We start from the raw sequence: 26,943 nt of genomic DNA, 5'->3' as shown, positions 1-26,943 counted from the left end.
ACTCGAAATTCGATTCAAAATCGCTTGTTCGAGGAACTTCATTTGAGCTCGATTTGCTAACATAATGAATCAAACTTGATCACATATTTTAGTTTGATAAATTAAAAAGCTCGACTCGAGTTCGATTATTAAAATAATTAATAAGATATTAAATTTCAGTGAAATATACAGTTTTTTTTATAATTATGTTGCAAACACCATCCTAATTCAACAAAACAACTTTTGATTTGTTAAGCCCATATTAAAACTTGGGCCGTAACCCGGCCCGAAGCAACATGGTTTAGTTAACATCAGTATTTTTTTTTTGAATTTATTTATTTTGTAAGCCCATATTAATTTAGGTAATCAAGCCCAGACGAGTTCGAACCAGTGTTAGCTCTCACATCTCACCCAAAACCCCCGTCGTCCGGCAAACCACCTCCGCCGCCATCATTCAGCCACCTTCGCCGCCACCCTCACCGGACACAGACTTCGTATGTACACTTTACCCGCACCTGTTTATTATGTAATTAAATGTACATAATTTGGGTGATTATAGACGGTGACCTATATTTTTGTGCATTTAATTGAAATTAGCAGGAAAGCTGAATCGAGTTTTCATTTCAGTTCTCCTGATTATTGTTGAGAATGGCTGCTTCAAATTCTTCTAAATTGTTTCGTGGTATGTAATCTTCCTTCACTCTTTTTCGAATTGATCAATTTCCTTTTTCCCCTTCTGTTTTTCTCTATCAATTTTTACATTTCTCCGAGAAAAAATGGACTCTTTTTCGATCTGTGTTCGTATCCAATTGGGAATAAGAATTCACATGGGTACTGATTTTCTGTATGTTGGTAGCATTTATGATATTATTGGACTAGAAAAGTTGTAAGTGAAGAACAAATCGCCTCTTGCATAAAGCTATTAGAACCATGTTAAAATTTTATATTATCGAAGATTAAGTGAACGTTCACTGCTTGCTAGGCTCTCTTATCGGTGTGGAGCTTACAATTTTTACATCCGTTTTCGATTTTCTTCAATATGTTGGATATAAATTGCTGCACCTCAGAAGCATTGATTTAGTTTGTACATATGCAAGCATCCTTTAATTAAATTTTGCATGATATATGATTATTTGTATAAAATGATGGTAATCTTCAATAACTAATGTTCACTCCAAATCTTGTACGAATCGTCAGCTGGTCGTTCACTTCTAGGTGGTCTTGGCAACAATGATTTTGCTGGAAGCAAGCCATCTTCCGAGCTGGCACGTCTGGATTTCTTATCTCAAGTTAGTATATACTCTCCTTGGTTCTCTCTGCAAGAGTATTACCTTTCGTTAGAATGCATTCAGTTTGCTTTCGTTGGAAAAAAAATGTTATTTAGCTAGTATCACGAGATTGTTTGAATGTGGAAATTGGGTTTTTTTGTATAGCAAACGAGAACATTCATACAGATGCGGACCAATCTGAAAGTGGTGGACAACTCTGGTGCAAAAAGAGTGATGTGCATACAAGCATTGAAGGGAGATAAAGGAGCTAGATTGGGTGACACTATAGTTGCATCGGTTAAGGAAGCACACATGGGAGGTAAAGTGAAGAAGGGAGATGTTTGTTACGCCGTTGTAGTTCGTGCTGCAATGCAAAAGGGTCGGTGTGACGGGAGTGAAGTCAAGTTCGACGACAATGCTGTTGTTCTTATCAATAAGCAAGGCGAGCCAATCGGAACCAGAGTTTTCGGCCCTGTTCCTCACGAACTCAGGAGGAAGAAGCATCTCAAGATTCTCAGTCTTGCTGAGCATATTGCCTAGGTATTTGTTTTTGTCAAATCGTTATTATGTTCAAAACAAAACTTGTGTAATTCTGTTGTCCTCGTTTTTACAAGTCTTTGCTTTGGTCTTGAGACTTGAATGATCTAGTTCTTGTAGAATGTGTTTTTAAGATGTTACGTGTGTACGATTTACGAAGAAGCTAGATATTTTATTGAATAAAAACGTTGGGAAAACCTCTCAGAAATACATAGTCTATCTTTTCCAAAGTTTGAACTGCAAAGCTCTCCCCTCCAGCATGTTCTCCACTTCTTCGAACGGAAGTCCCTTTGTTTCAGGCACACAAACAAGAACGAAAAACAGAGCGACAACAGAAATGACTCCGAATATGAGAAAAGTCGAAGAAGTGCCGATTGCTTCTGTCAAGGATAGAAAAGACTGTGCCACAATCAGGTTCGATATCCAGTTAGCTGTGGCAGCTATTCCTCCACATACCCCACGTAAACGCAGAGGGTATATCTCGGAATTCACAATCCATGGAACTGTTCCCATTCCAGGTGAGAAAAATAAGATATATAGTGCTAGACCAATCAGTGCTCCCCATCCAAAACTGCTAGGGCACCCCCTTGTGTACCACTCCCTGTCTTCTCCATGACAAACTTCCTTAACCGTGTTGTTTGAAATCAGACATGCTCCAGGAAGCAGCTGCAGAGGGTAAATCGAGTGTTAGAACATGCTATATTCGAAGGGTTTTATAACAACCAATTCAAATAGACTGTGTGCTGTACTTTTTGTACCTTGTTCTTTGTTGATGATGAACAGAAGCCACAGCCGGGAGAAGAAGCTTTCAAGCACTTGGTGCAATCCCAAACAGGTGGGGGTCCCACCGAACGATAGTCAGGACAGGTGTATGGTGCGAATCGAGATGTTTCGATTGCACTTACCGCAGGTGCGTGTGAGGCAGTTTCGTGAAACACAGCTGATAAAACCCCGAGGGAGACTGCGACCCCACATAAGCTGATCACTAGAAGCTTCTTTCGTCCTGTCCTGTCTATGAAGTATATGCTTACAATGGAGCCGAAGGCGTTTAGTCCAGCTGTTACGAGGGATAACAGAAGTGCCGTTTGGTTTGATGCAAAACCTGCCAGCTGGACTATGGTGGGGCTGTAGTACATAACGGTGTTTATGCCCACAAACTGCTGGAAAATTTGGAGACCTACTCCAGCTATGAGCCCTCTTCGAATTGCTTTCGTTTGAAATAGCTTCAGAAAGGTGATTTTCTCCGAGGACTCTTTCTTGAGGGAATCTTTTTCGGTTGATTCCTTCAGGGATTGTATTTCTTCTTCAACTTCTTGTGGCGGGTATATCTTTCTCAGTACTGCCTCTGCTTCTTCTTCTCTGCCCTGCTCAATTTTTTTTCATCCACATTGAGTTAATTAGTCTTTAAACTCAAGAAATTCAATCTAAATTGCTAACTTCACAATTTAGATTAAGATTAAAACCTTTATATAAAGCCAACGTGGCGATTCTGGAAGGAGAAGCACAAGTATAAACTGTAGTAGGGCCGGCAATCCGGCAACTCCGAGCATCCACCGCCACGTCCCAGGTGCCTAAAAATTCGGGGTTTTTTTTTCCCGATTGAAATAAAAACCTTAATTAATTTCCGTCAACCTTAAAAGGTGGTAATTAATTATCATTATTATTATTAAAACCTTGGTGAAAGCTAAGTTGATAAGGTAAGAGAGGAATTGGCCGGCGGTGGTGAGAAACCCGTTGGTGCTGACAAGGGCACCTCGGATTTTGGCGGGAGAAGCTTCGGAGATGTAGAGTGGAGAAGTCATGGAGGCCATTCCGACACCTATGCCGACAAAAACTCTGCCGGAGATTAGAACGGATGGATTTGGGGCGGAAGCCATTAGAACTGCTCCGATGAAGAAGAGGAAATCGGCAACTAGGATAGCTGTTCGCCTTCCGTATCTGTCATTTAACCAGCCCCCTATAGCGGAACCTATGATTGCTCCTGCTACCGCCATGCTCACTATGCTCTCCTGTTTTCGTTATTAAAATATTTGCTTATAAATTAAAAATAAATGTTTAATTAACAATGCTGATAGGATTAGTGAAACCAATGGACGCTTTTAGTTTTACCTAATTAAATAAACTCATGATCATATTGAAGAATTCAATATAATTGGCATGCTAATTATTTCACTAACCTGCAATACAGTTTTCCTGTCTACAGAATTGAAGTCATCTCTAATATACAGAAGGGCACCTGATATCACCCCTGCACACACACACACACACACACAAGTGTAAGTGACGAGGAATACATACGTACATACATGCATACATACGTACATATATATTATAATGATCGAGGATGATAAAGTGGGAACAGGGCAACCTGTGTCGTAGCCGAAAAGGAGACCACCGATGCCGGCAGAGAAAGCAAGACGGAGAACGAAAGGGTTCTTCCATGATAGAGACAAGCACTCTTTGAAAGCTGTGCTATCACCTCCTTCAGTACTGTGTATACCTCCTCCTTCCATTACTTATTATTATTTCCTATTTATTCATATATCACTATAATATATCTAGAGAGATGAAAAAGTGTATGTGAACATAAATTAAAGAAATGTGCTGAAATATTGTTTCTGATATATATATATAGATAAATACAGGCTACTATTGAGTGAAGAATGTGAATTGAAAGGACAATTTATAGCAAGATATGAGACCCCCAATTTAAGAAAATAAAATTTAAAAAGAAATATTAGACTATATATATACATATGTAATGTGACATGTCAAGTTGGTGCAATGAATGAGTAACTGAATTAGCCACTTTATATTATATTTATAGTCTTTATTTCAATAAATCTAAGATATCACCGTGATATGTTATGCCATTTTCGCGGAAAAAATACAGTTTTCGTCCCTCACGTTAGTATCAATTTCACATTTGGTCCCTCGTGTATCAAAAATTCAAAATTTTTAGTCATTTCCGTTATAACTAACAGAATCGATCGTATGCCCGTCAATGACTTAACTGACAGACTAATGGTAAATTGACGGAAATAACCAAAAGCGTTAAATTAGTGAAACATAAATGACCAAATGTGTTTTTTGTGAACATAGATGAGCAAATGTGGAATCGATGCAAACTTGATGGATGAAAACTGTAACTTTTTCCCATTTTCGCATACCGGAATTATACGGGCCGCAAGCTGGGCAGGGTTTTGGATCCATAGTGGAAAAAGATTCATGACAAATTATATGGGCTACAAGCCGGGTAGGATCTTGGATACATATTGGGCCTTTTGTATGTATATTGGGCCGCGGAATTTCTTTTATCCAATTTAAAATTAAATAATAAATAACGGAAATAGAAAGAAATCTGCAAAGAGGTTAAAAAGCAGCATGAAAAAAGTAACAGAAAAAGGAAGATTATCTGACGGATTTTTTTGCAAAAAAGAAATTATTTAATTTTGGGTACAGAAAGCAGACGGCGTCACTGTCGATGATGTCGTCGTGGTGTCTGGGGAAAGTGGCAAAACCCGACGAAATGCATTCAAAGAACTTGTGTTTTTCCTGACCGTCAAAACGACGGCGCCTAAGGCGTTTGCTTGTCGGCTTGTCGGTGCTTTCCTTTTTCTTCTTTTAACACCAATTCACGGCCATTATAACAAACCCTATAATTCTCACTCCTCTCTCTCTCTCTCTCTCTCTCTCTCTCTCTCTCTCTATATATATATATATATATATATATATTAATTGAGCTACGGCAGATTCTAGTTAATTAATCTGTGTCAGCCAAGTATTTTCACCGTACGGTGGGATGGATGATGCTCATGCCCAATCACGCCTCCTGTTAAAGCTGTTATACAAACCCGATTTCCTCTCTCTCTCTCTCTCTCTCTCTCTCTACTCTCTACTCTCTCTCTCTACCGGTGTGAGCTAACGCTTGTACCTTCGCGATTCCTCTCTCTTCTCCCTATCTCTATCTCTCTCTAGATGTATATATACATACATACAGTATATGTATATAGTGATGAGTATCACGTAATTCTGGTGGGTCTAACTGCAAATAATTTTTCTGTTTTGATACTGGTAGTACCTTGGACTAATTAATGGTCCCACTTTTTCATTAGACCGTAGAAGAACATGGCACACATACACCAAACAATATATGGCACGCGCATCACGCCTATAATTAATTAACTCCTCCCCCATTTTTTAATTTTTTTATTTATATTTATTTCCAGTGACTCAGTGAGTCATGAGGCTTACTTAATTCACCAATTTACAATAATATATAGCGTATATCTAATATCAATTTGTTTTGAATTATACATATCTCAATCCTTATTTTTTATTTTAAATTCAAAATTGCAGAGAGTGGCATAAAAATTGCTGAAAAGACCATCAGAATATTGTAATTAACCAAAGAGTTCCGTCGTTGTTGAATTACAGTTAGAGATATTTGAAATCATTTAATTTCCTTGTAATTTATCTTAAATACTAATAATAATAAAAAAAAAAGGTGATTTAATTCCTTTTAGACTTATCTGTAAAAGGACGATAAATCGAATGCAGAAAGCATGAGAAATCTGGCCGCCAGACATTTTGCCTGCTACCAGTACACCTACGCCCTCTCCTCTCTCTCTCTCTCTCTCTCTCTCTCTCTCTCTCTCTCTCTCTCTCTCTCTCTCTCATAAGTGATGCTTATATATATATGCAATGTAAACCCTAGTTAGTTATCGTATGGTTTTTCATGAGACTCTTCTTTCCTCTAACTATTTAATTTAATTCCCCTCCCTAAATTAATTCGGCAATTTTCATTTCTCTCAGTACAAGTTAAATTAGACGAAGAATTGTACAAAATGCAGGTGGCGAAGGACTTACCGGTGGTAGCTGTCAGGGTGGACGGCGGCGGAGGAGAGACGCCGGCGATGAATATGCAGGCGGCGTACGAGAAGGTGAGCGTTCTGGTCTCCGGCAACGCGGTGGTCGTGTTCACTATAAGCGGCTGCTGCATGTGCCACGTGGTGAAGCAGCTCCTCTTCGGTCTGGGCGTAGGCCCCACCGTCGTGGAGCTCGACCGCTGCGCCTCCGGCAGCGATATCCACGCACTCCTCGTCCGATTGTCCGGCGGCGGAGGCAAGCCGCGGCAGCAGGTGGTGCCGGCGGTGTTCGTCGGAGGAAAGTTTTTGGGCGGCATCGAAACAGTTATGGCCTGCCACATCAACGGCACTCTCGTCCCTCTGCTCAAAGACGCCGGAGCACTCTGGCTTTAATTTTACGCTTATTAATAATTATTACATATTTAATTTTCCAAATAATATTATTAAATTATTAACCCTAACTTTAGTTTTAATTATGTATATTGTGGGACTGAATCTATGATTCTGTTCTCCATTGTTATGACATCAGCTTATATTAATTAATATAATTATGGTTTTGTGCGATATTATATATTATTTTATTTCACTGATTGTTATGTTGATTTTGATTATGGAAATTAACTGGACAAATTATTTTATTACAATGTTTTATTTTATGGAAATTGTTTATTGTCACATGAGCCATGCATGCATACATACATGAGATAGGTGTGGTCTCTGGTTGTAGAATTAGGATGAAGAAAATTCAATTTTTATATTTTTCAAAAAAAAGAAAAAAAATCAATTTTTATTTTTCAATAATATCAAATTATATGAAATTGAAATTAAATAATGCCAAACAGGGCCTTGATTTATTACTACTAGACTAAAAAGGAAAATTAAATATCCGACAGACAACTGGGACAGTGGGATTCAGCACTAATTAGTACAACCCAGGAAAATGACACGCAATCAACGATTATCTCATAGATAATTATGACACACATTTTTCTTTTACTTTTATTAATTTCAATTTCATTTGTATTCTTCAAGTTCTGATCCACAGAGATCAGATGACATATGCACATTTGACCATGATTTTTTCACCATTTAACAGCACAATACAAAAGGGAAAAAGAAAAAAAAGTAACGAAAACCGCTGTAAATTAGGATGAAGATATATGTTGCCACAAAAGAGCATTTTAGCAAAGTTAGACAAATCTTCCCTCTATCAAACACGAGAGGAAATCGGCCTGATCGGATTGGGATTAGCACTTTTAGAAAAAAATATTAAATTATAAAGATTGTAAAGTTCAAAAGTCAGAATATTGAAAATTGGAATGAAAAAAACTTGGTTCAAAATCGAACTTTTTTGAATTGGGGTCAACGAAGATCGAAAATTTTCAGTTTTTTAGTCACCCAAAATACATAATAATAGTATAAATAATAGAAGTGGGAATTTCAGAAAACAATCGGAATCTTAGGATGTTTCTCGGAAATTGAAATTCAGAATCTCAAATTTCTTCCAATTCCAATCCAAAAAAATCGGAAAAAACAAAACTCGGAATTTTGGAATTTGGAATGAAAAGTAATGTTCTAAAATTGGAAAAATTCGCATAGGAATCAGCCCTATTCCAATTTCCACCCCGACCATCAAACAATTGGAATAACCTACACCATTTTAACCGGTAGATTTACAAAGAATGTATACAAATAGCACAAATTATGGTACAGATCAATCTAGTATCGCACAAATTCTTATACGCGGGAGTCGAGCATTACAAGGATTTCATCACGAAGACATGGTTTCCATGCTCGATATAACTGACTAAACACAATCATTCACATAAACTTAATCATATGTAGCAAAATGAGGAAGTATGAAGCTGTTGAATACATATACACTTTTAATATATATATATTCAAAAGATAATAGGTGAATAAGAGGCAGATCTAAAATCAGCAGTGACACCTAGCGGGACTTCTTCACACGTTTGGAGGGTCTCGATCTCAGCATTTCTTTTCTTGGCTCATCTGCCGGTTTTATGTCCGTAAACGGCTGCTGTATTATTTCAAGAATCGGTTAATTACTCAATCAAAGCATCACTTATCATGCAAGAAATCAGATGAAAATTATATACAGCAAAATGTTTCGTAAATGTAAAATCTGGATTAAAAGTAGACCGATTGGTAATAGGTTGTATAAACCAAATCATAAATATGGCGGATTCGATCAGTCGAAAAAATGATGAAAATTGTGAAAAACAAATACAAGAGCTTCCACACACATAAAGACAAGTGTTAAGCATGCTATTGGTATCACATTTTTTTATTTCAATTCTGTCCCGATGTCATTAACAACCAACCTGAAACCCGTTACATCCTATACACCTTTATCATACAGCTATAAAATTTACCTCAGTGCATTGAGCAAAACAGAGAAGAAAAATGATGGAAATGGGAAGATGAATATGTAGATTTTACAAATAGAAAATATATCTATAATCATCAAATTGACCCTTTACAAATTTCAAAAACCCAAAACAGTCAAAGTCGACATGAAGAAGAAAGTGAAAATTTTCATTTTCAGACCTCCTAAAATAAGAAACCAACGAGCAATTAAATTCCTCACAGGGGATAATAGCTAGTTGATTCAGACAATACCATCAAACAGAATAGCAGAAATAAGAGTGTTAGTAACAGGATTAACAATATAAAATTTGGTCTCTATCTCTCCCAGTCAAAGGAATCTACCATCATTACTCTATTATGTGTCGAAAATGTATCGGGGATCATAGGCCATCCTTTAGATGATTCATTTTCTTCATATAAAAACATAGACTAACAAACGAGCATCGCCACATTGCTACATAAGACAATCAAAGTCAAAATTTTGTATGCATATGTCAAAATCCCAATCTGTTTAAGACAAACTAACAAATAGTTGGTAGACAACCAAATCATAAAACGATCACATATTCCAGCGGACATATTCAACGAGCAAACATCTGAATATCAATTTGTTAATAAAACGCATCACAGTGCTAAATACCTCGTCTATTTTTTTCTGAAGTTCCAAAAGTTCTTGGCAGTAAGTGAGGCACTCTGCATGGTATGAAGCTGCCAATTCTTTGATCAATGCCTTCCTTCTGATGATGCCGATCACTTGAATCGACAAAAAAGGTTTCGTCTCATAAGATACAATTTAATTATAATTCTCTAAAATGTATGAGCTCAACACATGTAGAAATCAGCAGTAGCATGAAATTATCCCAATCCATAGCTTTTTTATCAAAATCAATCCAGATATTCAGTATAGATAAAGGCCAAAAATAAAGCTATGAACAAGGTCAATCGCCAACGTGAATGCCATGGGAAATTACACATATAAATTCCGAAGCCCATAATCACAATTCAAAGAATTAATCATATACGGATACGGATAGATCGTTCACGATAGTACAAAAATTGAAGAAACACACGCAACACACAAAAAGGGAGAGAGAGGGTTACTTCGGCTGGGGTCGAAAGGAAGGGGTGGCGGAGGAGGACGGCCTTCCGGCGATGAGGACGGCCGAGTGGCGGGATCGTCGCGCGATGAGGACGGCTGCGGAAGAGGGGGGAGCGGCGGTGGTGGAAGAGAGAAGGGGTGTTGGATTTGGAGTTCACCCATTTCTCGGCGTCGCCGCCGTGAGGGGTGAAATTAGTCTAGCAACAGTAAGAAGAGGGCGGATTCCGAAATCGAGATTTGCGATGTGAGGTATAATTGTCTGCAACAAAATGCAAATTTAGGTTTTATCAAATTGAAGATCGACACCAGAAAATACTGAACAAAGTTACTTATTGGAGAAGAAGAGGAGATTCTAATTTATTTTTGTTATTTATTTAGTACTAATATGTACATTTAAAATAATAATTGGGCCCAATAAGAAATTAAATTGAAGATGGGCCTGTTGGATTTTAATTATTTTGGGCCCCCTAAACAAAACAAAAATGTCTTAAATAGAGCGGGAGGGGTTTTCTTTTCCAATATTACCCTCTGTCAAGGGTTTCCTCACTGTTAAACCCTTGCTCCTCCGCCATTGTTTCTTCTACCTCTGCTAAACAGAAATTTTTGGGAAGATGAGTTTGGTTGCAGGATCATACGAGCGTTTCATTTGGGGCTACAAATTAAAATCACGTAAAAACCCCGATACCCTAACCCTAAGCCCACTCTTCTCCTTTCCGTCCCACCTCTCTACAATCAAAACCGTCGCCGTCGCCGGTTCCGTCGCCGTCTCCGGCGGAAACGACGACACAATCAAAATCTACGACCTCGCTTCATCCGCCGAGATCGGCTCCCTCTACCATACCTCCTCAATCACCTCCCTCGCCTTGTACTCCCCTCCCGCCCTCTCCTCCTTCCCCCGCAACCTCATCGCCGCCGACGCCGAGGGTTCGCTCTCAATCTACGACGCCGACCCCTTCGTGCTTCTCAAGTCCGTCAAAATCCACAAGAAGTCCGTCAATTCGATTTCCGTGCACCCGTCGGGGAAGTTAGCGTTGACTGTCGGCCATGACGATTGCTTGGCCATGGTCAATTTGATCAGAGGCAGGCGGAGTTTTTACTGCAAGTTGAGTAAAGAAGCATCAATCGTGCAGTTCGACGGAACCGGTGAACGATTCTTCATGGTAGTCGATGAGAAAATCGGTGTTCACGAATCGGAGGACGCCAAATTAATCTTCGAGCTGGATAATAAGAAGAGAATCCTCTGCGCTGCCCCTGGCAATGTGAGTTCTCCATCTCTCTCAATTTTTCATTTCATATTTGCTTGTGAATTAATAGCCAAAAATTAAAATCAAGAACGGATTTTTTTGTGCTGATTTTTTTTATTGGGATTTCTTTTGGCAGAATGGGATTTTGTTTACAGGTGGAGAGGATAAGAATCTTACTGCTTGGGATACAGTGAGTGGGAAATTGGCATATACTATTGAAGATGCTCACCCGGCTCGGCTCAAAGGCATTGTAGTTTTATCGAAGAACAGTGATAATTCAGGGGAGGATCCTTATTTGGTGGCATCTGCATCATCCGATGGGGTAATACGCGTTTGGGATGTGCGAATGGCTGGTAAAGGGAAGACAAACCCTTTAGCCGAGGTCAATACCAAATCGCGACTCACTTGCCTTGCTGGATCGTCTATTAAATGTGAGTCTACACTTTCTTTATTGTTTGGAGGTTTTAGCTATTGTCTCTGGATTTGTCATATGTTTTCTCCTTAGTGTTGCAATTATGTCGATAACTTCGTGTATCAAGCAATGGTCAATCTTCGTATCTGTGTTATGTAAAAGTTTCAAGATTGTGTGGATATTAACACCAACTCCAGTTTTTATGTGAAGTATTTTAAAAACTCTCTAGAAAGTTCAAACAATATTTATGCCATATAAATGATGAATGAATAGTGAGCAAAACTGCAAGAGAGATATGAAGTCTCTTGTTTCTCAGTAATTCCTTTGTGTCAATTATGTAAAGTTTTTATGGTCGTATCGTTGTCATTCGCATATTAAGTTCCAATTTGATTTCGTTAACCATAATTCATTATGAATTTGTTCAATGGTTGTGTTTCTTCTTGCAGCCTTGAAACGCCCTCGGTTAGAAACGCTGAATGCAGATGAAGATACAGATGCTGCAGCTGCTTTGGTATCGTAGAGCTGAAGAGGATGTTCACTGAATTTACATTTCCCCAACGTTTTTTCGTCCCTTCTGTTTTTGCCTCCATTGTTAGGTCTTTGTTTATGACTCTATTTTGGTTTAAATTATATCACAAGTCTTGCACTATTAAAAGGGTCTTGCACAGAAAATTTGAGTCGATGTAGTATTGAAGCAATACCAAACATCAAACAAAATCCAATTTTTTAGTTAATAATAGTTAAGTCTCCCCAACCAAACGAGGCCTTATAATAATTCCCTGATTATTTACCAACTCTGAAAAAGTTAAATATTTACGAGAATTCGTATATACCCGAAAATATATAAATTAGCAAGTTATATATATACTTGTAAATGGAAGCAAACCCCTTTAAATTATCAATTAGTAAATCCAAAAATGAATCATAACAATATCTGTCTTTTTCTCCACATAATTCCGGCAAGATTACGCAGTCAATTAGCAAAATCTGCAAATCAACTGACAGTCGAAAAATGGAGATTCAGCCATTTCATCTGTTAGAACTAAAAAAAAAAGAAAAAAGAAAAAAGAAAATTATATAGGAAAGAAATGTTAGAAAAACATTATGTAGTTTCTTCAAGCGCCTTCTTCTCTTTCTTTCCGCCTTGCCTTCTCTGTATTTTCCCCGATTCAATACTCTCTTTCAATCTCTCCAAAGCTGAACCAAAATAAATCATGAGTCCGAGATTCTATGTATATATACATATATGTGTGCGCGTGTGTGTGTATTGTTTACCTGTATTGTAAGTAAGACGAAATGACTCTACAGATTCAGATGGAACGGAATAATCGGGACATGATTCATTTCCAGCTTTCTGTAACAGCTTTTTGAATTTCTTAACCTGTAACCAAAAAAAATATCCCAAACATTCCAAAATTAAAATACACCACCAACTATAAATACATACAAACTAAATAAAAATAATCTTAAAAAAAAAAATTCGACTGAGAAAAAAGGCAGACCTCGTCGTTGCGCAGAAGTGTGAAGCAGCTTCCAACTTGCCCTGCTCTTGCAGTTCGACCAGCTCGATGAACATAGGTCTTAGTAAATGCAGGCATATCGTAATTTATTACGATTTTAACCCCTTTAACATCCATGCCTCGAGATATTAAATCCGAGCAAATAAGTACTTGTATTCTTCCTGCTCTAAATGCCCTCAATGTCTTACTGCAACATATATTTCATCCAATGTTAATAAAATAAAATAAAAAAAGAAAAAGAAAAAAAAAAGAACGGAATAAACATGTCTTAATTTACCTTCTTATGGCCTGGGGTTGAGAGCGGGAGTACTGTTCAAACTTAATTTGGAGGCCATCAAAGAAATTCAATAAAGTACACAGCCTGTGAGTTGACTCAACAGACGATGTGAAAACGATACATTTCTCCCATTTCAAACTTTCCAAAAGCGCAAGTAGATAAAGTGGTTTCAGCTTCGATTTGCACACCTGCGAATATATTAAAGGAATATTTCATCACCAAAAATGCACATGAGTAACGAAAAAAATATTAAAATTGCAGAAAAATGAAAATGTATGCTGGAATGTTTATCTGTTTCGTACCACTTTAAAGGATTTCAGCTGTTCCGGAAGATAATATCTCTGAGGAGTCTCGTCTCGCTTTTGCAAGGTGGTTAAGAGCAAAGGATGGTGAAGATTAAGCTGTGCAATCTTACTTGGATCTTTAGTTAACGTGGCTGATAAAACCATCTTTACGAGTCTCGGGTGCGGCTTACCCTTAAACCCTCTGTCAACGCCGCTGCATCGATTGCAAAGTTCACGGTTTTTTAGAAGTAGAAATTATTTAATTTAAGTCTATTGAAGGGGTAAAAAAATTAACGAGAGAACATAGCCGAAACTTACAAACTCCTTATGGTCTTCAGTGAACCGAATTTAGGAAGAATAATGTTGTCGGCAAAAGGAAACTGATTTCGATTATTAGAGTACACCGACTGAAGAACAGTAGGTAGCCAAGATTGATACGATTCCCTTAATAAACGATCTGTTTCATCAACCACCTGAGAGTGAGTGACACAGTCAATTAGAAACAAGAATTCAGCTTTACAACGATGATTTAGAACGAAAACGGGGGTTATATTACGTACAAGAAATTGGAGATGTTCGAGTGTGAAACCATCGGTATTGTCAATGTGATCCATCAACCTTCCTGGTGTTGCTATAAGTATGTCCACTGCACTTGTTGGCTCCGGACGAACATATTCAGGGTCGTAAAAGATGCTACTCTTTAGTTCGGGTTTCTTGATGAGCATTGAAATGTCATCCGCCATCGAAGATTGTCCCACCGCTAAACCCACTGACAAGCCCACGGCAGGGGCCAAATAGTCAAATACTTCCTTGACCTGGAAAAGAAAAATAAGGTAGTACTTTATCATCATCAACTATAATACCAATCTATTACGGAAATGAAATTGTATATCTTCTTATGCGACTGGAAAATCCAAGATTTAATACAGCTGAATCCATTTCATCGTGTCTCATAACAAGTGCTAAATCACTATTCATTAATCGGGCAGTCAATATAGGTTAATGCGAATTGCGGAAAACGTAAAAGCAAGATATTACCTGCACGGCCAAATCACGAGTGGGCAACACCACGAGAGCTCGAAGACATTTAGTCACACGAGTAGACAGCATTTGCACAATCGGTAACACATAAGAAAGAGTCTTCCCACTCCCTGTAGGAGAGTTTATGCAAAGATCTCTCTCAAAAGAACCCGGCCCGATTGTTTCGTGCCAAACTGCTACTTGTACAGGAAACAACGATGCCATATCCTTGATATCCGTATTATGCAGCAGAGCCATCTTTAGTCTAACAAAAAAATAAAAATTGAATCTTTAATACTCTAAACTACACTTAAACAGCTTAAACAACATGTTGCATTTTAACTGAACAATAATCAGCTCCTTACAAATAAAATTGCAAAGCTATATTGAATGACCCACAAAATTACCACCGTAAAAAAATTCAGACAAGAGTCAAAACATCAAGTAAATAACAGAAAAACCAACCTGGGATCAAGAAAAGGAAGCGAGTCCAACGGGCATGGTTCGGATAGGTTAATGTCTACTGGGTCTCTCATCCATGGTATGGCAGGTAAATTTATCCTCTTCTTTATCTCTGTCGCCGATTCCACCATTGTAGATTTTTCGAGCTCTGTTTTATTACAAGAATAATTTGAAGTATTTGTTGATCAAAGAAGGTTGTTTGGGATATATAATCAGAGGAGAAAGAAAATGAAAGAATGTCGCAAGATAGCCACACAGCGGGCTTGGCTGAAGTAAGAAACGTTGAAATTAGAAAAACCCTAAATCAAGAACCGTGCCACCTGATTGGAAGTAAATTCCCCCAATTTAATTACAAATTAGGGTGTATTTAACTTGTCATTTGGGCTCAATTTTAGGCCCATGTTTTTATTTAATTAAATGTGGTCATGAATTACTATGGCCCACTATGCATAAGGATTGTCAAACCCTTGACATATAAGACAATAAAGCTATATTATTTATTTATTGCAGAATTCAATAAATATATAATATAGTTAAGATTTTATCCGAAACATGAGAGTTGACCACTGTGCATGGGACAGCAAAACTGGATAAATTGAAGAAAAATATATCATCTTTTAAAACAATATTTTCATTAATTTATCAATAGTCACTAATCATTTTGTAATTATGACACAACCAAGTTTTTCAAGTTAAAATTCTTATTTGTAGAATACCAAGTTTTATAATTTAGAAAGAAACAAATGTTTAATTTATATAGTCAACAGTCGAATTATTCTTTTCTTTGTTAAAAAACATGGTGGAAAAATGAATTATAGATTAATACTCCCTCCTTCCCTTAATATTTGTCACTTTTGCCATTTTTTCATATTTCAAATTATTTGTCATTTTCCTATTCCGATGAATAATTAATTACAATCTTTCAATTTTGCCCTTCCTCACTTATAATTAATTGAAATATAATTATTTAAAAATCAATTAATGGCATGGGCATTTTAGTGATTTACTATACTTTTTGCTACTATCTATGCATATTTATTGAGTTTCTTAATATGTGTGCAACTAACAAAAGTGACAACTATTGAGGGAAGGATGGAGTATTTTATAGTCGTTGGGTCTTTTTGTTGCATTAAATTTTAGAGCGTAGTTACTAGAATTGGTATAAAAGGTAAAGAAAATTACACTGGGAAATGGGAATAAATTGTTTGTTTACGTGATCCTAAAAACTAGGGATTATTAGCAAGACCCCCCTCATCTAGTAAATGTAGTTAAGAAAACCCCCTCTCCCAAAAATAATTTGAGAAAACCTCCTTGGTTAGTATTCCACCAAATATTATTTTTATAATTCCAAATTTACCCTTAATTGTCAATATACTATTTTAGTATTTTGAAACCCTAATTTCTCTTTCTCAAATTCACCTGCCTTTCACCACCGCCGCTGCCTCTCCCCCGCCGTCCACCGCCTTTCACCACCGCCACTGCCTCTCCTCGCATCCACTCCACCGCTTCACACCTTGCCTCGGCCAGAGATGGGTTCTGCTCGAGGCCGGCGGCATCGTGCAGTTCGTTTCCCTGCTCTTTGTGCAGTAAACAGCTCAACTCGTCAACCTCCCACAACTCCACAAATAAACTTGGGTCAGAGTTAGTAGAACTTTTTTCCTTTTCTCTGTCAAATCAAGAAATTAAATTGGAAGGAAAACATCAAATTAGTTTTTCTTTTATAAAATGGTATACAAAGACTTGTTCAAATTTCTCTGCTCATGAATGATGGTAATGATGGTTGTGGCGGCGGTTTGAGTGGAGGATTGCGATGGGTCTGTTGGTGGCGGCGGTTTTGGGTATGGGTCTGATGGCGGCGGCGGTTTTGGGTGGAAGATTGCGATGGGTTTGCTGAATTCGCGCATAAAAAGAAATTCGCGCAGGCAGGGCCTTAATCGACTACGTGTGTTTAATCGACTATGTTCAATAGTCGATTAAGGCTTAATCAACTATGTTCAGTAGTCGATTAAGGTTAACCAACTCCAGTTGTTAATTTTTTTTTTTTTTTTTGATTTTTTGTTTATTGATTCCCATGTATAAATCAATTACAATGTTTGTATATTTTTTTTAAATATAGTTGATTTTGCATTTTTTTTTGTAATTATGATTTGTTATTTTTAATAGCTAAAATTTTAATCGACTATGCATTAATAAACTTGATAGAGAAAAAAATTAAAAAAACCAAAAAAAAAATTTAAAACAAAATTAGAAACAAAAAAAATTAAAAAAATAAAGATTTTCCTTAATCGACTATGAAGCATAGTCGTTTTAAGACTAATCGACTATGCTTCATAGTCGATTAAAAAAACGGAAAAAAAAAAAAATCCTGGAGCGCTGACCCAGTGATGAGGTGGCGGGCGGGGGTAAAGCTGGAAAATATAATACCTGAAAATGGGTGTGGACTTTTCTCAAATTGACTAAAATATTTTGGGCCTCCCTCAATTAAAAAAAGTAGCGAGGGAGTTTTCTCAAAGAACCCCTAAAAACTATATAGTAGAAACTATAAAGGATAGTCGGGATGTAAATGAGTTGAGTTCGTCTTGTTTCACGAGCTCAAGCTTGTTACATCTGAACAACGCTCGAGCTCGACAAACCTATATTTTTTAGATCGGGCTTGAGCTCAAAATCAGCAAATCCAAAATTTAATTCGTTACCTATCCATCATATTGGGATGAACATCTATAAATCCCTAAACCTAAATTTTAATTCTGATTATCTCTAACCGAAGATGTAAATAAGATTCTTATAACATCAGTTTCAGACTCCCATTGTCAAATTATGCAAGTAGAGAGAAAAAAATAAAAATAAAATCATATTATATATAATGTGAGATGGATGAAAAAATTGAATAGGTTGACCAATATTATTGATTGATTATGTCAAAAAAGAAAAGAAAACAAAACAAATTGCTATATATGTGGACGTAATTAATTTCAAAAGTAATTACTTTGATATACAATTAAATCTGTATAAATTAATAATGTCGAGACAAACTAATAATTTAATACGTATATTATTTTTCTTAGCCAAACAAGCCCTAATTATGGAATAACACCATCGTGTGGTAAGCGATTTGTCAAAAGGGGGGAAATCCGCGTACAAACCGAGTCCCTATGTTTGACTCATTGTGGGGGTTCATCATAAAATTCCGTGCGGCTTACCACACAATATCCCACCCAATCAGACATCACCTTCCTCAGTTGTCCACTCTTCCTCGTACTATTTTAGATGGGAACCCTAAATTGTTTAATTAGCGCTAATTCATAATATATTATTAGTTTCCATCAATTGTTTAGGCGAAGCTGAAGCTCCCCCTCTCTGCGTAATCACAACTCCAATTCCCATTAATCCCGACACAAATCCGACACATCTCAGCCCCACACACACACACACACACACACACAGACGATATGTGAAAGACGAATTAACAAGAATTTCCCTTTTTTGAATACGTTCAATTAATCTTGATTATTTTTTTTTCCTTTTTCGAGCGAATACTCTTTCCTTTTTATACCAAACGATTTATAGATGGCGCCGTCATTATTTGCTTCCGTTTACAGAAGAATTTCCGCCTTCTCTCCTACGAAAGTTGCAATCTTGATTGGTTTGTGATCTGCCCTTTTTTTTTTTTTTACTGTGTGGTCCTTTTTTTTTTTTTTCTTGAGAGAGAAAAGTATTCGAGGAAAAAAGAAGATGAATGTGGGAAAATCCCAGGTTTGGCAACCTTGCAAGAAGAAGAGGTTTTTATAGCGTTCAGGAATATTCAAGAAATAAAACTTTTTTTCATATATAATAAAATGGATGGGATTTGTATTGGCAAATCAGGGTAGCTGAAAAAAATAAATCTGCGGATTGTTCAGAAAGGGGGTTTTGTGGTGAATCTTGGTGAATCTACACACACACACATATATATAATATAATATATACACACACACACACACACACAAAAAAAAAAAAGGAAACAGAGAGGGATTTAGGAATGGTGATGGCATCAAGATCAAGTGGTGGTGGTGGTGGTGGTGGTGGTGGTGGAATTGGGAGTAGTAGCGGTGGGCGGACGCGGGTGGGGCGGTATGAATTGGGAAGAACATTAGGTGAAGGGACTTTTGCGAAAGTGAAGTTTGCTAAGAATTTGGAAACAGGTGAGAATGTGGCTATCAAGATTCTTGATAAGGACAAGGTTCTCAAGCACAAGATGATTGGCCAGGTTCGGTTTCGATTACATTTTTTTTTTTTTTGAAATTTTAATATCTTCTGTTACGTATGGTTCTTGATTTTGATGGATCGGCATATTTACTCTTTGCTTCTGAATTGAATCTGATTTTGTTGGTGTTCTAGACTTTAGAGTCAGTATATACTGAATTGTTGGTTTGACTTTTCAATTTTGTTTGCTTTTATTCCCATGCTTTTTTGTGGGGTTTGACATCCTGATGTTGGATTTACTGTTTGCTTCTGGCATCCGGTTCCGTTTATGTTTCACTTTTTAGTTAAAAATCGGCTCCACTTTTGCGATTTTATGGAGTACCTCTTTCGTATCTCCCCTTTTCCCGTCTTTTTGTGGGGTTTGTAATCCCCGATGCAGCTCTATGTATTATCTAATTTGTTGGTTGACTAACGAGGTTTCGCATATAATGTAATCACTAATTGATATTTTGCTCCCGATCTTATTTGAATTATAATGAGATTGTTTCTGATCAATCAATCATTCATTCGTTGCAGTATTTGTTAGGAAATTAACCAGAGTTGAAAATATTCGTGTTTTGTTGAGATCTTGAGTTTCACATTCCAACTCTGTTGTCCCACTTGCAGATCAAGCGTGAAATCTCTACCATGAAACTAATAAGGCATCCTAACGTCATTCGAATGCACGAGGTTAGTGACAGAATACGATTTGGGCACACTGGGAAGCTTTTATTTTTACTACATGTTAAATGATTGAAAAATTATTTCTCGTTGCTAGGTTATGGCTAGCAAGACAAAGATATATATTGTTATGGAATTCATCACTGGTGGCGAACTTTTCGACAAAATTGTATGTTACGACTGTAGTCTTATTCACTCTTAAGATAATGAACTTGTGCGCAACAATAATCGATTTAATTTTTTTATATTTTTTTTTGTTGTGACCAGGCTTCTAGAGGGAGGCTGAAAGAAGATGAAGCGAGGAAATATTTTCAGCAGCTTATTAATGCTGTTGATTATTGCCATAGCAGAGGTGTTTACCACAGAGACCTTAAAGTGAGCCTGCAATTTATTTGTTTAATCCGTTTCTCTCCTAATTACCCAAACTGAATATTTTGGAGACGATGAAAAGATTCCAATATTTTTTTTCTTCATTTTCTTTGATTGTAGCCGGAGAATTTGCTGCTTGATGCCAATAGTGTTCTCAGAGTGTCTGACTTTGGATTGAGCGCTTTACCTCAACAAGTTCGGGTATTATGATTTACGTTTTACTTAAATTTACAAATTGGTGGATACGAATGCATTAATACTAATTCTTTTTTCGTAATCTTTTTATTAGGAGGATGGGTTACTTCACACAACATGTGGTACGCCAAATTATGTTGCTCCAGAGGTACGCAATCAGCTTTTGGCACAACTCTGTTCGATTTTTTGTTTAGTGACTGATTAAAAAATTCTTAATATCTCTTCTTTTGGCTATTTAATTTTGTAGGTGATCAACAATAAGGGTTATGATGGAGCCAAGGCGGATCTTTGGTCTTGTGGTGTTATTCTTTTCGTACTTATGGCTGGTTATTTGCCCTTCGAAGATTCGAATCTTATGGTATTATACAAAAAGGTAAGAAAAAAAACATCTTTTTTTTTTAATCTCAATATCTACATTACATTTTGTCATTACTTTATTTGATTGCAGATTTTTAAGGCGGACTTTTCGTGCCCTCCGTGGTTTTCCTCCAGCGCAAAGAAGCTAATCAAGAGGATTTTGGATCCCAATCCATCAACGGTACCAAACGATCTTTTTGGTCAAAGAATCAATTTTTATTTTGTTTTTGGCCTCAATATTATATTCTGCAAGAACCCTTTTTCTATCCGATCATATAACAAAAGCAATGTTTTTGCCACGTGAAAACAGCGCATCACAACTAATGAGGTCCTTGAGAATGAGTGGTTCAAGAAAGGATACAAGCCACCTATTTTTGAACACGAGGAAGTTACACTGGACGATGTTAATTCTGTTTTTAATGAATCGGCGGTTGGTGTTCATTCTTTTGCTTCGTAATTAGTAAATATTTGGAAATAGAATTTTAATTTTTAATTATTAGCCATTCATTTTCATAAACAGGAATCTCCAAACCTAGTTGTTGAGAGGCGGGATGAAAGGCCACCTATAGCACCAGTGACCATGAATGCCTTCGAGCTTATCTCTACCTCACAGGGTCTCAATCTGAGTTCCCTTTTCGAAAAACAAATGGTATGTGATAAATAGAATCAGAATCTCGATAATTTCTATTACACTACACGCCTAACATTCTTTTTTTAATTACTATAGGGTCTTGTGAAACGAGAAACAAGATTTACATCTAAAAGCACTGCCAACGAGATCATCTCGAAAATTGAGGAAGCTGCTGGTCCGATGGGGTTTGATGTCAAGAAAAACAACTATAAGGTGATTTACACACACCACTTACAAAAAAGTAAAAGAACGAAAGGAATTCATTTTTGTTTTAGGGACTTTTTAGACATATATTTAACTTTAACTCCTTTATCTATTTATGGTGTCTCAGATGAAACTTCATGGGGAGAAATCAGGGCGAAAGGGTCATTTAGCAATTACAACTGAGGTATGCAATCTTTTTTTTCCAAATGCACTCTGGTTTCTGGTTTTGATACATCGGTCGAGTAAATCTTGAAAATTGCCTTGTTGCAGATATTTGAAGTGGCTCCTTCGCTGCACATGGTTGAGCTTCGTAAGTCTGGAGGTGATACGTTAGAATTCCACAAGGTATTTTCACCGTTTGCCCTTTATTTAATCGAAAAAGATATATATTCCGAATGTTTCGATAATTGGATTCTGTGTTCGATTTCTCCTTTTTTGGGGGTGTCTTTGTGATGCAGTTCTACAAAAACTTGTCGATTGGGTTGAAAGATATTGTGTGGAAAACGGGCGATGAAGCAAATAATGGTATGCGTTTATTAATCTGCATTACTATTTCGATACGCAGTTGAAGTGGAACCTTATCAATCTGTCATTCTTTTGCAGATTTGTCGACTTGATTGGGATTATTCCGTCGTCGTTCGTCTTTTTTTTTTTCTTTTGCTGTCTGTGTGTATTGCTTGTCGAAACTGCATGTCCATAAAATAACTCCCTTGTTTATTCAATATGTAGTTATCCCCTGGATTTGGATTGCCAATGTTAAAGCTTCTCTTAACTTGAGAACATCCCAGATTGTAATAATAAGCAAGCTTGTTCTTGCCAACTAATTACTTTTTTTTTTTTTTTTTTTTTTTTTTTATTTTAATAACTGAACGAGTGAATAATCTGATCCAATCTTATGAAATCCATTTCCAGCCAATGAAATTAGACAAAGTTGCCAGGTGTCAGTTCCAACATGAGATAAAAAAAAAAGGAAAGCTGAATGTTCATTGTAGGCATCATCAAACAACACTTCTTCTATCCCACTCCACCACCACCGCCGCCGCCATGCTGGCAGCTACGGTGGCATGCAGCCCCTCCTCCGTCACCTTCTCTTGTTCACCAAAACCAAGTGCAGAATTAGAGCAGCAGCAGCAGAGCAGCAACAACAATCTTTTAACATGCAGACCAAAAACCCCACTCCACACAAATCCACTCTACCAAACAACCCTCCACGCAAATCTCTCATTCGAATTCAAAGAGAAAATCCTCTGCCTAGAAATCATGGGCGTCAATTCGGGCCGGGCTTTGGCCCAAAACCCATCCCTCCGCACAGTTTCTCTGCACTCAATCCACGAAATCGTCACCTTCCTCCAATCAAAAGGCATCCACCTCAAAGATCTAGGCAGAATCTTCGGTATGTGCCCCTCAATTTTAACCTCACGCATCAAATCCGACCTAGATCCGGTTTTCGATTTCCTCTCGTCGGATCTCAAAGTACCCGATCGGAATTTCAGAAAGGCGGTCAACAAATGCCCTAGGCTGCTGGTTTCCAGCGTCCGGGACCAACTGAAGCCGGCGCTGTTCTATCTCCGCAGATTGGGGTTTAGAGATGTGCACGCGCTGGCTTATCAAGATCCGATTTTGCTGGTTTCCAGCGTCGAGAAAACGCTGATTCCGAAGCTGGATTTTCTCGTCGGGTTGGGGTTTTCGAAATCCGATGCGGTGGCCATGGTTCTCAGGTGTCCGGCGCTGTTCACTTTCAGTATCGAGAATAATTTCAAGCCGAAATTTGAATATTTCAGAGAGGAAATTGAGGGGAAATTGGATGAAATTAAGGAATTCCCGCAGTATTTTAGTTTCAGCTTGGAGAACAAGATCAAACCGCGGCATATCGAGGTTGTACAGAGTGGATTGAATATTCCGCTGCCATTGATGCTCAAGACCACCGACCACGAGTTCACGGAATTATTGTTGATAAAGCAACACATTTAAATATAATAATTTTTTTTTTTTTTTGATAAGTGTAATAATTAATTATTATATTATTATTAATCTCTTAATATAATTATAAATACCCCATTTTCTTGGCTCTCTTCTCATTTCTTTAGTCAAATAATAACTAATATAGAATTATTAATTTATTACAGTAGTTGAACACAAACAAGATCCAAAGAAAGACACTCAGACAAATATAATCACAAATATTTGGATATTTTACTCTGCTTCTTGCAATAAAAGAAAATAAATTATAATCCTCAGAACACATCTTGGGAGATAAATGCAGACCAAGCATCCTGAAAAGAACATACAACCGTTATAAATAACCGAACATAAACTAATTATCTGCTATTTAAAATGAAGAAAAAAACGAACCTGTAGAACATAAAAGGCTTTATCAGCAACGTATTTTTGCTGTTCAGTAGCACCCCGTTGCTGGAGCTTGTCGGGGTGGAGGCATAAACGGGCTTTCTGGTACGCTTTCTTCACTTGCGAGATTTCGATTATATACGACAGTGGCACAGCCAACCATCCACTCTCCGGCCATAGAATCTGAACGGGGGAAACAGGGGTATTCATGTCATTTTGGCAAAATCGAATATTTAAAAGACGTTGATGATTAATTAGTTTATTTGAGGAAATTTCATCTCACTTGATGCAGAGAAGATAAAAGCAATCGGATATCGGATTCCTTGCCACTTGACCACAACCTTATCTGCTCGTCCAATATTTGCAGCTCCGTTTCTAGCTGTAAGGATTTAAAGATCAAGTTTTTATTACTTTATTATTATCTTGTAATGAAAAAAGATTCACATTAGTCACGTCTAGTTGTTGTTTTTGCTTGCTTATCGCAGTAGGTATGACATTGCTTGAAAAGCAGCCGATTTTTCAGTTATGATTCGATAAAATATCTCGAATCAATCCACTTTCGTTTAATAACAATATAGTCTCAAATGCGAACAAAGTTGAATTTTGTTTAAAATACCGTGCATTCAAATTGCTGCGTTTCTTCTTTGGCAGCAAACTTATCCCGTTGTTCATCCTATAAAATAAGAGACGTAAGTTTGAAATTAGATTGTGATAAAGACAGTCGGCAGCAAGAAATCGTATAAATGGACAATTATATTTATTACCAATGAATTATAATAACTCTCTGTTTGCCCCATAGAAACACGATGCCCGTCCATCGTTTCTGCTTCGATACGAACCAATTTTTAGTAATAATTCAAGATTTGCTTTCCCAAACTCAAGAAAACTATATACAAAAAAAAAAAAATTAATAACTCACTCAAATCTTCAGTAGAATATTGCGATTGAAACTTCTCTCTCGCCCACGCAATCGCTTCATCCACACCGTTCGATTCACACGTGCCTTCCCTATTATCAGAATTGATCTCAATTACATACGAGCTCATGACATCATCATCGTCATCATCATCTTGTTCTTCCTCCATTGGGAAACATCCTTTTTGTTCTTTTCCGGAAGATTGGCAAATCGAAGAAACGGGCGACGAAGGTGAGTTGACGAGTTCCAAGTCATCTGCAGAGAATCTGCAACTGTTGTTCGAAATGGGCTCCATACTAATCGTCTCTGGAGATGAATTCTTTCGATTAAGACCAAAAGGGTAGCTCCTCAAATTATCAGGGCAATTGTTTTCGGTGGTACCGTAAAAAGGCTGTCTGCCCGCAAATGGCGGGGTCGACATATGTTGTTGTTGTTGTCTTTGGTGTTCTTCGTGCCCCATTCCTGTTCTTTTTGATGTCCACTCTGATCTTACATTTATTGGCCTGAAAATCGATCCGAATTTATTTCAGTACATTTACTCTTTGTTCATTTGAAGTAAAAAAAATGTTAAAAATATCAAACACCTAGCTAGCTACCTGAGTTTTGAAGCGAAGAAGGAAACATCGTAGTCGAACGGCGGCCGGAGAGGGCTGAGCTCCTCCGAGCTGAGAACAGATGAAGAGCTTGCCTTTGATCTTGATCTTGATCTCACCACTCTCTGATCGTCTTCTAATCCGAAGATATCGCTGTAAAACCCTTTGTTTTGACGTTTGTTCTGATTATTGTGATCGGTTTTTCTCGTTTGACCCGGGATCATGAACTCCGGCAAGCTCCGGCCGGACTTCCGGGTCGCCGGCGACGACTTGTCCGAGGGCCGGAAAATCTCCTCGTAGGAGAAAGTGGTGGAGGAGGAGGATGATCTTGAGAAGCCGGTGGAGAACTGGCGGGAGATAATGGTTCGAGGGGGCCCACCGAAAACGTCGTTGAAGTCTTCGGGGTTTAAGGGGTCGTCGGAGATGGGTTTACGGCGGTGGGAGGTGGCGTCCTCTGTGGATCTCCGGGCAGCATACTCTGGCATGTGCCGTGTTGTTGGCGGCGGAGCTGTCGGCATTCCCATCCTCATTCTCCACGACTCGTCCATTTTTCTTTATTTTCCGGCGAGTGGTGAGTTAGCGGAGAGAAGAAGAAGGCGGAGGAGCAATGATCGCTAATTCGTAATTACAAGTATGATGGCATGCGCCAGTGTATGCGTTTATACTGCACAAATGTACTTTTTCCCCCCCTCTCTTTTTTTTTTCCCCCTTTTCTTTTATTTTGGATTATTTGATTATTCAAAATATATTAAATTATATTATAATATATTAAATATGTAGTAAATGGTAATGGACGAGAGAAACTAGATTAATTAAATATATTAGCACTTACTCAAGCAATCATCCCTACTTATCTGGAAAGCTGCTTTGTGTTGGCTACCCCACTCCGCGGTTTTGCTCGTCTTGAACCATTAATCTACATATAATAACACAAACACTCGTGTATATGTATGCTTAATGGATAGTTATTTATATAAATGTACGATTCAAAACCACCAAGTGCAATATCTCATAGACCACCACTGCATTATCGAGTTTCTTTAAGAAGATTAATATTTATAATTATACA

At 37.6% G+C, this 26,943-nt stretch overlaps 8 protein-coding genes and 1 pseudogene across 13 annotated transcripts; 5 read left to right on the top strand and 4 right to left on the bottom strand.

Moving 5' to 3' along the window:
* The first annotated feature begins 316 nt into the window (after nt 1-316).
* LOC105962483 (Ribosomal protein L14p/L23e family protein) lies at nt 317-1,992 on the top strand. 3 transcript variants are annotated; one of them, XM_012986795.2, is made up of 4 exons: nt 317-473; nt 577-661; nt 1,177-1,268; nt 1,413-1,992. In XM_012986795.2, exons 2-4 carry the CDS (start codon nt 628-630, stop codon nt 1,785-1,787), a joined length of 501 nt encoding a protein of 166 aa, XP_012842249.2. In that variant the 5' UTR covers nt 317-473; nt 577-627; the 3' UTR covers nt 1,788-1,992. The 3 variants fall into 3 exon arrangements, with proteins under 3 accessions (XP_012842249.2, XP_012842248.2, XP_088668644.1); XM_012986794.2 differs by having other exon boundaries at nt 318-473; nt 580-661; XM_088812518.1 differs by having other exon boundaries at nt 330-473; nt 607-661.
* Nucleotides 1,936-4,503, bottom strand: INT2 (inositol transporter 2). 2 transcript variants are annotated; one of them, XM_012986796.2, is made up of 6 exons: nt 4,153-4,503; nt 3,962-4,032; nt 3,458-3,793; nt 3,248-3,355; nt 2,543-3,148; nt 1,936-2,450 (listed from the first exon to the last, which is right to left on the bottom strand). In XM_012986796.2, exons 1-6 carry the CDS (start codon nt 4,295-4,297, stop codon nt 2,001-2,003), a joined length of 1,716 nt encoding a protein of 571 aa, XP_012842250.2. In that variant the 5' UTR covers nt 4,298-4,503; the 3' UTR covers nt 1,936-2,000. The 2 variants fall into 2 exon arrangements, with proteins under 2 accessions (XP_012842250.2, XP_088668642.1); XM_088812516.1 differs by having other exon boundaries at nt 3,962-4,464.
* A 1,863-nt stretch (nt 4,504-6,366) lies between these two features.
* On the top strand, nt 6,367-7,236 carry LOC105962448 (glutaredoxin-C9). Its single transcript, XM_012986750.2, has one exon. The coding sequence runs from the start codon at nt 6,632-6,634 to the stop codon at nt 7,043-7,045; it is 414 nt and encodes a 137-aa protein (XP_012842204.1). The 5' UTR covers nt 6,367-6,631; the 3' UTR covers nt 7,046-7,236.
* A 1,056-nt stretch (nt 7,237-8,292) lies between these two features.
* On the bottom strand, nt 8,293-10,469 carry LOC105962486 (uncharacterized). Of its 2 annotated transcripts, none has more exons than XM_012986797.2 (3): nt 10,145-10,469; nt 9,684-9,796; nt 8,293-8,693 (listed from the first exon to the last, which is right to left on the bottom strand). In XM_012986797.2, exons 1-3 carry the CDS (start codon nt 10,302-10,304, stop codon nt 8,604-8,606), a joined length of 363 nt encoding a protein of 120 aa, XP_012842251.1. In that variant the 5' UTR covers nt 10,305-10,469; the 3' UTR covers nt 8,293-8,603. The 2 variants fall into 2 exon arrangements, with proteins under 2 accessions (XP_012842251.1, XP_012842252.1); XM_012986798.2 differs by having other exon boundaries at nt 8,293-8,690.
* Nucleotides 10,470-10,645: 176 nt separating this feature from the next.
* Nucleotides 10,646-12,453, top strand: LOC105962491 (Transducin/WD40 repeat-like superfamily protein). Its single transcript, XM_012986804.2, has 3 exons — nt 10,646-11,401; nt 11,523-11,817; nt 12,245-12,453. Exons 1-3 carry the CDS (start codon nt 10,754-10,756, stop codon nt 12,316-12,318), a joined length of 1,017 nt encoding a protein of 338 aa, XP_012842258.2. The 5' UTR covers nt 10,646-10,753; the 3' UTR covers nt 12,319-12,453.
* Nucleotides 12,454-12,673: 220 nt separating this feature from the next.
* Nucleotides 12,674-15,705, bottom strand: RH1 (RNA helicase 1). Its single transcript, XM_012986800.2, has 9 exons — nt 15,365-15,705; nt 14,918-15,164; nt 14,440-14,694; nt 14,198-14,352; nt 13,898-14,093; nt 13,596-13,783; nt 13,301-13,505; nt 13,074-13,179; nt 12,674-12,995 (listed from the first exon to the last, which is right to left on the bottom strand). The coding sequence occupies exons 1-9, from the start codon at nt 15,490-15,492 to the stop codon at nt 12,901-12,903; spliced, it is 1,575 nt and encodes a 524-aa protein (XP_012842254.2). The 5' UTR covers nt 15,493-15,705; the 3' UTR covers nt 12,674-12,900.
* Nucleotides 15,706-18,463: 2,758 nt separating this feature from the next.
* CIPK23 (CBL-interacting protein kinase 23) lies at nt 18,464-22,839 on the top strand. The gene is made up of 15 exons (XM_012986802.2): nt 18,464-19,607; nt 20,210-20,272; nt 20,361-20,432; nt 20,531-20,638; nt 20,753-20,833; nt 20,922-20,975; nt 21,075-21,200; nt 21,276-21,365; nt 21,495-21,614; nt 21,705-21,833; nt 21,912-22,028; nt 22,147-22,203; nt 22,290-22,364; nt 22,478-22,544; nt 22,623-22,839. Exons 1-15 carry the CDS (start codon nt 19,380-19,382, stop codon nt 22,634-22,636), a joined length of 1,401 nt encoding a protein of 466 aa, XP_012842256.2. The 5' UTR covers nt 18,464-19,379; the 3' UTR covers nt 22,637-22,839.
* Nucleotides 22,840-22,849: 10 nt separating this feature from the next.
* LOC105962490 (transcription termination factor MTEF1, chloroplastic pseudogene) lies at nt 22,850-24,043 on the top strand (annotated as a pseudogene). The gene has a single exon (XR_016029390.1). The product of XR_016029390.1 is annotated as a transcription termination factor MTEF1, chloroplastic pseudogene (transcript).
* A 54-nt stretch (nt 24,044-24,097) lies between these two features.
* On the bottom strand, nt 24,098-26,625 carry LOC105962488 (Chaperone DnaJ-domain superfamily protein). Its single transcript, XM_012986801.2, has 7 exons — nt 25,878-26,625; nt 25,285-25,784; nt 25,130-25,188; nt 24,982-25,038; nt 24,649-24,744; nt 24,372-24,548; nt 24,098-24,292 (listed from the first exon to the last, which is right to left on the bottom strand). Exons 1-7 carry the CDS (start codon nt 26,420-26,422, stop codon nt 24,254-24,256), a joined length of 1,473 nt encoding a protein of 490 aa, XP_012842255.2. The 5' UTR covers nt 26,423-26,625; the 3' UTR covers nt 24,098-24,253.
* Between the last annotated feature and the right edge of the window lie 318 nt (nt 26,626-26,943).

This window comes from Erythranthe guttata, chromosome 13, assembly GCF_056151865.1.
Source record: "Erythranthe guttata isolate IM_541 chromosome 13, IM_541, whole genome shotgun sequence".
Classification (NCBI taxonomy): Eukaryota; Viridiplantae; Streptophyta; class Magnoliopsida; order Lamiales; family Phrymaceae; genus Erythranthe; species Erythranthe guttata.
This window is presented reverse-complemented; position numbering and strand designations above follow the sequence as displayed.